This window comes from Rhamphochromis sp. 'chilingali', assembly GCF_963969265.1.
Source record: "Rhamphochromis sp. 'chilingali' genome assembly, chromosome: 2".
NCBI lineage: Eukaryota > Metazoa > Chordata > Actinopteri > Cichliformes > Cichlidae > Rhamphochromis > Rhamphochromis sp. 'chilingali'.
The window spans coordinates 37,292,874-37,303,786 of record NC_137930.1 but is presented as its reverse complement, the minus strand read 5'-3'; the positions used below and the strand labels follow the sequence as shown (position 1 = coordinate 37,303,786).

Sequence of the window (10,913 nt, the reverse complement as noted above, 5' to 3'; positions counted from 1 at the left end):
CCTTTGAAAAAGGATCGTGTTTTATTTACAGAGGTTCCATCAGAATTAAAATACAAATGATTTATAGACTCCACAGGTGGAGCATTCATTCAGAGCTCGAGGAGGACAGTTGGAGGCCCTGTGTGTTTGTGTGTGTTTGTATGTGAGCATCATGTGTGTGACAGCTTTGGCAGAGAGGGGGAAAGTCCTTGGATGCATCTTCAGCCTCCTCCTCATCCTCCCCTTTGTTCTCCTGCTCAGTGACTCTCGCCTTTCTTCCCTACGACCTGCGTGGGGACAAAACATGGGTGAGTGTCAAACACTGCTCTACACAAATGAGCACAGGCTGCTGCAGCTGCTCCTCACCCTTTTGAAATCGTTCATGTTAGTGGCCTGCACCGGAGTGCCTATGAATGTCAGGTAGTTGATTTTTGTCGTCTCCTCGCCTCCTTGGTTTGACTTAATGAACAACTGAAGGGGAAAAAAAAACAAGAAAATGCATTTAACAATTCAACAAAAACACACAAAAAATGTTTTTCTTTAACTGTTCGTTGATTCTGCCAGCGTGCAATGTGTCCATAGGGCGACCCTTCCCAAGCTACTTCTCCAAATTCCTCCAAGAGGGAAGTCTTTTTCCTATAACTCACAATTTTGGTGACCATCCCACAAATAAACCTCTAAAAGCTTTTCCCCCCAGCTACAGGATTTACTTCTATTGTATATACTTGAGCATTTTTGCCGTTTGCATCACGGCCTCTTCTGCTGCTCATTAACAACCTTCTTAAAATACATTTCTAATGCATTAAGATCTAACCGCAGTAATGTTTCAGAGGTACTGTTGGTAGTCGGGTCCTTACTGTAACACTCTGTACGTTCTGAAACTTGACGTAGCGCAGAGGAATCAAACCGTCTTCTTTGTAATCTTCCTCAGACAGCTCCAGAGTCTGAGTGGCTTCGCTCCGCTCTGCGTCGTCGAACCCCATCGACCGAGGGAGATTGATAAACACCTTCACCACCTTAGGGGCTTGGGCTGACAGAGAGTGAAAAATAAAGAAAAAATGAGACACAGAAAGAAGATGATGATTTTTTTTTTACCACTCGGAAACTGACAAAGTTCATATCAGCGCCTCCAGATGCTCCAGAGGCTGTGATTAATGTCAGCAGGAGAAACACTCACCAAAGTCTGAGGACAGTAGTTTCATAGAGAAGAGCTTCACAGGCTGATTGAAGGCGATCGTTATCAAGAACTGGACAAAATTTAAAAAGGAAAACATCCATCAGGTTGATGCTCCACATATAACAAAGTTTATTAAGGTGGTAAACAGAATGAGAGCAGACTAAGGGTTTCAGTTAGTTTTAGCTTTGTTTCAGTTTCCTGAACAAACCTGAGAGTTTCAGTTTATTTTGTATTGTTTGAAAATGTCTAAATGTCAAGTCTGTTAGCTTTAGACATTATGATATGGGTGGGATTTGTTAAATCAATAAATATAATCAGCAAAGCCTCTCGTGCTGGTTATGTTGTCTGAAATGAAGATATTTGTTGTATATTTTTGTTTCATTTTTTAAACGCACAATATGTTTTAGCTAGTTTACATTCCTGTTTAAAAGTGTCATGAACATAAAGAGAAAAAAATCTAAATTCAGGGTCATTAAAACCATATGCTAAAAATTTCTCTCTTGAGTATTCAGGAGACAAATATTAGAAAGAATAAGAAAAAACAATTATCAGGAACACCACTTTAAAAGTATCATGATTACCCAGATATTTCATATGAGGATAAACCCCTGAAAATGTATCGTCACATTTTAAGAGGTCCAAACAAATTAAACATGTTTTTAAGAGACAACTCATCTATTAGACATTCTCAATGTGAAACCAGCTTCTTTGAGGAAATAACATCCAGGCTGAGCGAGGTACTGATTTCGTGAGAACTTTAAACTTGTAATGTTTAAACTTCCCGCATGAAGCGAAAAATCGAACCTGTTCATCGCAGTCAGACTCCAGGTAGGACGAGTCTTTGATCAAACAGTTGTCGAAGCCGCAGTCGTCGCTCTCGTTGAGGCACTCGCAACCGGCTTTGTTCACAAAAGGCATGAGGTCCATCTGAAACACAGCAGAGGAGACAAACTCATTTATTCAGTTCAAACTTCGTGTACGGCTCGATATTTATGAAGCTGGATTCATGTGTGTACTGCAGCAGGTTTACATACACATTTGTTTAACCTTTTCATTCATCTGTGGCAAAGCTTGCACGTGTTTTCACACAGAGTTGGGCTATTTATGGTATTTTTCTATCATTTTTTACTGAATCAGAGAGCATTACTGTCAAATCAGTGCTTACATTGGTTTAGTACAGAGTATGGCTGGATGATGTTTAGTTTTTGAAACATATGAGTGGATTATCGAGATAAGATTAGACAGTATGATTAATGGTGACATGATGTGGTGGTGATTCATCTGAACACTAACTCAAACTTTAAAGGTACATTTTAACTTATAATGTCATAAGTGGCAACAGGTGACAAAGTTCAGCCGCTGTGAAGAAATAAAGCTGACAAAACAATGCTTTTTATCACAGATAACAGTTTGTTGGTCTGTTTTTGTGTGGACTTCGTATTTTATAACTTTATCTTTTATTCAAACTTAACTATTAAAACACAGAAGTTACACATTAAGACAAAATAATTAACTTGTTTAGGAAGCAGTGGACGAAACAGCTCCTGTGTCAGGTGAGGTAAAACACACATTTTTGTCAATAGTCTTGTGGTTTAGCAGTGACTTCAGTTCCTTGTTGGAAAGAGCTGCCAGCACTGAAAATAGTGAAAATGTTATGCTGTCTGCTTGGGGGCGTGACCCACTGCCATCTACCACAAATAACACACCAACACTGATGAGAACCTTCAGTAAAGCCTTAAGAGTACTAAAAAATGTAAGAATGTCTTATTGGGTTTGATGAAAATTGACATAAGAACTATTAAATATGAACTTTAATGGAATTTTATTTTAATTAAAGTTCATTTTTAAAAAACAATGCTATCCGACATGCTGCTTTTTCTAAATAATACCACAATGAATATATATCTTACACTGAAAAAAATACAGAAATATGGGACAACTGGATTGACTCACACCTTTATTGGTAGTCAAGTTGGCTCATGATGCACTGGTCCAACTTTTTCAAATGCTGATGTAGAGTACTGATCAATAATCACAGGGAGAAATAGCTTTATTTCTCACTGTGAGGAAGAGACTGTGAACCATTCTTTACACCAGGCTCAGCTTAAACAGCTTTTCTAACTTTGTAAAATAACTCAGGAGAAATGTAAATATAGGGGAACGTACTGAGCTGGCATTCATAAGCAAAAGCACATCCCTAAAGGAGACAATGACTAATGACCTTTTCCCTAACTTCGTGACTGCTGTCTTCAACTAGCAATAAATGCACAGATTATTTCTTTATTTGAACACTGCTGATGGCCAGCGGACAATCCAGCTGTCCTCATCAGCAATCGAAAGCCATCAGGAACATTATCCACTCACATATCCCTTAGGAATGTCAGAGTCCTCGCTATTTCCAGGGTCGTTCTCTGTGTGCTGTTTGATCTTCTCCTCCAGACCTGCAGCGTCTGCCCCTTGGTACTGATCGACCCGCACCCGGTTCCTGAAGAACAGGAACGTTGGTGTCGCTGAGATGTTGTTGGCTGCGGCCGTTGCCTAAGGAAATTAGAAAAAATATATATTTAAAATTCAGAATATAATCAGACTTTAGTGCAACTAAACTTGCCTGTTTGGGTCTCACTATTGACCGGCACCACACATGTCTATTATTTCATAACCCCCGACAGAAGCATACATTTCTGCTGCTCTGACTCAGTCTGCAGAGGATGATGATGACGACTTCAGGGATTGTGGACGATCAGTAATATTGTCAGTTAGGTCACAGTTAAGTTTGAGCTTGTTTCCCATTAATAGACGAAAATCAATATTCATAGTAAATTTGGTCTGCTTCCCACTCCCTCCCCCTTTTGTTTTTTTTGTATTAATTTCATGAAACCATAGAAATCAACCATCAGTATGACAATTGTTTGACTTATAGGCCACCAATGTATCTCATCTGGGCTGAAATTTGGAACCTTTTAAATTTTTTTGTAGCCTTTTTGAGCCCTCGTGACTTCATAAGTGCAGGAGACATCCCAATTAAACTTTCAGGGTTGAAAAACATGACACAAAGTATGTGGTACAACTGCTCTGTGGGCTACTCTTGCTTGTGTTGTTGTAGATCCGTCAGCTGGCCATGGAGAATAGCAAAGAGTGTTAAAAAGAATGAGTCCTTATAAATCTCCCATAGATGCCATTTTTGCCCAGTCTTTCTTATTGTTCAATCAAGAACTCTGACCTTAACTAAGGCAAGTTAAGGCCAACCTGAAGTTCTTTGGATGGTGTTCTGGAGTAATTTTGCTGTGCTGGCCACTCCTGAGAAAGTTCAGCACTGTTCCAGGCTTTCTCCATTTGTGGATAACAGCTCTCACTGGGGTCACAAAGCTTTCGAAGTGGCTTTTTATCCTTTTCAGACTGACAGACGTCATTGACTCTGCTTCTCAGCAGTTCTTGAGTTTCTTTAGCTTGTGGCATGATGTCTTGCTTTTTGAGATCTTTTATCTTACTTCACTTTGCCAGACAGGTTCTATTTACATGTCTTGACTCATCAGGTCTGACAGTAATTCAGCCTGGGTCTGGCTAATGAAAATGCACTCAGCTTTCCAAAAAATGTGGCTAATCTCACTTAATAAAGGGGGCAATTACTTTTTCACACAAGGCTATGTAAGTTTGGGTGGCTGTATTTACTCATATTTTTACTCATTTTGTAGAGAAAAAATACAGTGCTTTTTCACAGCACTGTATTTTTCTTGTTTCAGGACTGCACAGGATGTCAACAACGTGGTGAATCAGACTCACCTGACAGACGTGAACATCTACTTCGAGGAAGACGACCTGTGGGTATTTGTTACTCAACGTGTTGAAAGCTGGAGCTATTCTGATGCATGGCCGGCACCTGAGGAGGAAGGACAGAGCAGGTTAGCGGTCAATTCTAGTCTCACGATGGATCAGTGCATCAATTGTTGCAGTACTTGTCCTGCAAGATGTGATGAAAATCTGCCACACACAATAACACTGCTCAGTGAAGCTAATACAAGCTTAACTTACTCCTTTATTTATTATAATATCATAAAAACCTTTAGTAGAATGTAAACTAATAAATGAATTACAAGTTTTAATGTTGGTCTAAACTTTTCATTTAGACCTTTTTGCTGCTGTTGTGGGTACGTGAGTTTACCCTCAGGACAAGAACCCAGCATTATCATCATTTAATGTGTCCCAAACGAAAGACATAACCTTTAACTTTAGATACTTTAAACTGATTATCATCACTATTGATCTGCTGTCTTTTCATCAGCTTAACAGGCCTATAGATCAATCAAAGCCTCTTACAATCAGAGTGTTCATAAAATCACACAAAGACCTGAAAACCCGCACGTAACAGATCATTTGTTATGCTAGTGGTAGTAGTTCTGCTTTTCATGAGGACAATGCTACAGTAGAGCTCATTCTATTTAATCAGCCAGCTCACTCGCACACCTCAGCAGCCAAGTTGCTGTAATACTGCCGTGTCATTGTAAGCAGCAGCGCTAGTGAGCTAACGCCTCGCTCACTGCTAGCATAACGCTAGCATGCCGGCCGTAATTACAATACAATAAACGCTGCCGGTGAGAGAAATATTCAGCTCATGTCACCTCCTCAAAGCGGCTAAGCGACTATCCCTGAATGTTTCTCAGTCATATCCCGAAACTAAGGATTAAGTCTCGAGGGGCCTGAGCTTACCCGGCCATTGTGAACTTCACCACGGCGAGCCTGGAGCCGGCGGCGGCTAGCTCCGGCTGGAAGTCCGGGTCGCTCCCGATCACTTTAACGCCTACCATGGTGCAGTGTGCTGCTGCGATGTGAGGCGGTTACCCGGGTGATGTTCAGAGCGAACAAACAGGGAAGCCTAACAAATATACGGTGTTTTGTTTTTAGCCTTCTGTCGGTGGGTTAGCCGACTAGCCGTCCGGTTCCGAGCCACACACTACAGTTACAGTGCGTTGCTCCAGGATGTGACTCCTGATTGGCTACTACACAACCGGAAATGTAGGGCTTTCTTCTTCGTCCTCGCCGAGTCTGTGTCCGCACGTTATATTGGCCTCAACAGGTTACGAACAGGAACGAACAACAAAAATCTTAATTTTTAGGGGGGAAAGGAGTGCAAACCAAATCAAATCAAACGCTGGTCTCATAAATCTTACAAATTCCGTAAAGCATGAATGAATGAATAAAGGACAAAAAAGGAAAATGTGCTTTTTGATCCAAACCTCACATGTTGCAAATTTCATTTACTTCTCACCACTGAGTTTTGTAGAGAAAACAATGGACTGCTCCATAAATTTAGCTAACTATATATGCAGTGCAAAATGAAAAATAACATGGCCATTAATGCAATAAATAAATAAAATTAAATCCACATACATGCATACAATACATTAATTAAATTGAAAATAAAAGAAAAAGAAAAATTAATGAAATTAAAAGGCAAAGTACATGAACAATAAAGAAACAATGGACAAATGAAGAACATGAAAAATGAAATAATTAAGAAAAGACAATTAGAAAAAAGAAAATTCATCACAACACACTTTACAGACTCATAAATGCTAACATTATTAGTAGTAGTAGGCCTATTAATATCATTATTATTATTATTATTATTATTATTATTATTATTATTATTATTATTATTATTATTATTATTATTATCATCATCTTAGATATGTTGCAGTTTTTACTATTTTTTTAGGCACTTTTAGGCCTTCATAGTAAATAGTAGGTCGGGTGTTATATATATATACAAAAAATAAATAAATAAACATCATTATAATGAGTATTTGTAGAAGAGCTTAGCCTCATATTAAACCGATCAAAAAAGATTTATGATTGACAGGGAAATAAAGCACATACATTTGATCTTTAAATATTTTTTATACTTGCTAATCTGTAGAATCTCTTTAGGTGTAACAACAACGGAGAGAAAATCAGCGCTGGCAAAGTATTTTGATAACATAAAAAGGCACCAGAAGCATCGGCAGCATGTAAACTCTCAGATTAAGAAAAAATACATATTAAGATATTGTTAAACACAGCTTTTGGTGTAATGCTGCCCCATTACACTTTCCCATGGAATTGCACTGGGTTTTAAGAATTGAGAGTTAGAGTGACACAGTGACTTAGGCTTTAAATCAAAGCTAAACATACAGTGCATCTCACTGAAACTCCAAAATCACATTACAAATGTAACAGTTAATGTTCAATAGATGCCTTTAGAGTGAAATAAATGAAGTATAACACAATTATTACGATGTGCTGACAGAGAAACTATTTTTACAGATCAATCAGAGCCTTCTCTTTAATTTTTGTGGTAAATAGGAAGTTAAAAAAAATCATGTACAGAATCACCAGCCAAATCTGATAAAATCGCCCAACATTTGCAGTTTGATTCAGAAATTACACTTCTTCCACGCCTCTCTCTTTTAATGTCTCTGTTATTATTAATTTAAAGGATGACTGTACAGTGAATGGTATTTGTAGTTTTCTAACCTGCCAAAAAGTCTTTCACCGGGGCTCAAGACTCTTGCACAGTAATGGTAAATGGTCTGTATTTGTATAGCGCTTTACTTGGTCCTAAGGACCCCAAAGCGCTTTACACTATACACAATCATCCACCCATTCACACACACATACATTCATACACAGGTGATGGCAAGCTACAGTGTAGCCACAGCTGCCCTGGGGCGCACTGACAGAGGCGAGGCTGCCGGACACTGGCACCACTGGGCCCTCTGACCACCATCAGTAGGCAACGGGTGAAGTGTCTTGCCGAAGGACACAATGACTGTTGGAGCTGGGGCTCGAACTGGCAACCTTCCGATCACAAGACAAACGCCCAACTCTTGAGCTACGATCGCCCCATAATGCCACTTCCTGTTTGAATCTTTGGATCTTATCAAACTCAAAAATTATAAAGCAGTCTAATTGTTTTGTAGATACTGGATGATTAAGCAATACAGAAATATGTATATGGGTGTGTCAGTGTGCTGCCTCATAATGTTTCACAAAATTAGAAAAAGTTCAATAAAGGCATTCACTGAGTTTTTATAGGTTTGTATTTTCTAATCAGTTTTTATTGTAATTTTGATTTGAATTTGTGGATTGTTGTTTGAAAATGTTTATTTTAAAAGTATTTTTCATTAGTTTCACTGTTAGTTTTAGTCTTTTTAAGTACAGGGAGTGCAGAATTATTAGGCAAATGAGTATTTTGTCCACATCATCCTCTTCATGCATGTTGTCTTACTCCAAGCTGTATAGGCTCGAAAGCCTACTACCAGTTAAGCATATTAGGTGATGTGCATCTCTGTAATGAGAAGGGGTGTGGTCTAATGACATCAACACCCTACATCAGGTGTGCATAATTATTAGGCAACTTCCTTTCCTTTGGCAAAACGGGTCAAAAGAAGGACTTGACAGGCTCAGAAAAGTCAAAAGTAGTGAGATATCTTGCAGAGGGATGCAGCAGTCTCAAAATTGCAAAGCTTCTGAAGCGTGATCATCGAACAATCAAGCGTTTCATTCAAAATAGTCAACAGGGTCGCAAGAAGCGTGTGGAAAAACCAAGGCGCAAAATAACTGCCCATGAACTGAGAAAAGTCAAGCGTGCAGCTGCCAAGATGCCACTTGCCACCAGTTTGGCCATATTTCAGAGCTGCAACATCACTGGAGTGCCCAAAAGCACAAGGTGTGCAATACTCAGAGACATGGCCAAGGTAAGAAAGGCTGAAAGACGACCACCACTGAACAAGACACACAAGCTGAAACGTCAAGACTGGGCCAAGAAATATCTCAAGACTGGTTTTTCTAAGGTTTTATGGACTGATGAAATGAGAGTGAGTCTTGATGGGCCAGATGGATGGGCCCGTGGCTGGATTGGTAAAGGGCAGAGAGCTCCAGTCCGACTCAGACACCAGCAAGGTGGAGGTGGAGTACTGGTTTGGGCTGGTATCATCAAAGATGAGCTTGTGGGGCCTTTTCGGGTTGAGGATGGAGTCAAGCTCAACTCCCAGTCCTACTGCCAGTTTCTGGAAGACACCTTCTTCAAGCAGTGGTACAGGAAGAAGTCTGCATCCTTCAAGAAAAACATGATTTTCATGCAGGACAATGCTCCATCACACACGTCCAAGTACTCCACAGCGTGGCTGGCAAGAAAGGGTATAAAAGAAGAAAAACTAATGACATGGCCTCCTTGTTCACCTGATCTGAACCCCATTGAGAACCTGTGGTCCATCATCAAATGTGAGATTTACAAGGAGGGAAAACAGTACACTTCTCTGAACAGTGTCTGGGAGGCTGTGGTTGCTGCTGCACGCAATGTTGATGGTGAACAGATCAAAACACTGACAGAATCCATGGATGGCAGGCTTCTGAGTGTCCTTGCAAAGAAAGGTGGCTATATTGGTCGCTGATTTGTTTTTGTTTTGTTTTTGAATGTCAGAAATGTATATTTGTGAATGTGGAGATGTTATATTGGTTTCACTGGTAAAAATAAATAATTGAAATGGGTATATATTTGTTTTTTGTTAAGTTGCCTAATAATTATGCACAGTAATAGTCACCTGCACACAGATATCCCCCTAAAATAGCTAAAACTAAAAACAACTTCCAAAAACATTCAGCTTTGATATTAATGAGTTTTTTGGGTTCATTGAGAACATGGTTGTTGTTCAATAATAAAATTATTCCTCAAAAATACAACTTGCCTAATAATTCTGCACTCCCTGTATTATGGTATAGAGAACATGTAAAAGGCTCAAGATTTAGGAAACTCAGACTCAATTTATTGTCTAAACTCACAATAAAACCACAGACATCAGTTTTCACTGAAGAACCTCATCAGTCTTTGACAACTAAAAAATACTGAAAATACTAAAACTAAGGACATTTCTTTTAAAAGGACATTTTATTTTGGTTGTTTGTTTCACATCAAATTTTAATTGTAATTGTAATGAACTATAATAAGTTTGGGTATCGTCATGTAAATATAAACTGCCAACAAATATTTGATTGAGAAGCAATGATTGTGGCAAGCTAGGTTTCATCGGCCTGAAGCACACCTGCTTGCTCACAATGCCGGCTTACCTCATTTGTCTAACATTAAAGTATAATGTTGGACCTGCTTTGATACATGACTGCTTGGACTGACTTTAAGCTGCTACTATATGAGCTTCCCTGTCATCAGATCATTTGAAGAGGGACCTGCTGCTGTTTCTAAAATGAAGGGCCATGTGTGTCATGCCGTAGTGCTGACTCATTTTGATATGGGCCATTGCAGGCTTGCTAAGGCCCCACCTCTCATTAGGGTTCTGGATAGTCTTTAGAAGTAAGCGGATCAGAACATCGATGCCAATGCTGGTATTGGTATAAGATTGATACCAGTGTGATAGGACTGATACGTCGTTTTTTACCTATTTTTGTCTTGACTGTCGTGTCTGTTTAATTTATAGCGTGCAGCACATTTAAATAACACAACATTAGTCCTCTTTGTAAATGTAAATGTGGCAGGTACGTTTACATTACAGGTTTTCAAAAAAAAACACCTTGCATTAAAAGTTGAAAGTTGTGTTTTGTTGTGTAGTTATTGTGGGAAGTAAAACTCCCTGTGATTTAGTGGTTATTAAAATGTGTTCAGAATTTGCAACTTGACAAACATTCATCACACAAATGATAAAGGTAAAAAACATTGGCATCGGTATTGGATTTACCACCACTGTGCACAGCACCAGTGGTCTGCCCC

The 10,913-nt window shown here is 39.2% G+C and overlaps 1 protein-coding gene across 1 annotated transcript; it reads right to left on the bottom strand.

Moving 5' to 3' along the window:
* On the bottom strand, positions 1–6,146 carry txnl1 (thioredoxin-like 1). The gene is made up of 8 exons (XM_080867746.1): positions 5,861–6,146; positions 4,937–5,033; positions 3,521–3,694; positions 1,961–2,083; positions 1,157–1,226; positions 837–1,009; positions 346–450; positions 1–266 (listed from the first exon to the last, which is right to left on the bottom strand). The coding sequence occupies exons 1-8, from the start codon at positions 5,956–5,958 to the stop codon at positions 237–239; spliced, it is 870 nt and encodes a 289-aa protein (XP_080723872.1). The 5' UTR covers positions 5,959–6,146; the 3' UTR covers positions 1–236.
* Positions 6,147–10,913: the final 4,767 nt, after the last annotated feature.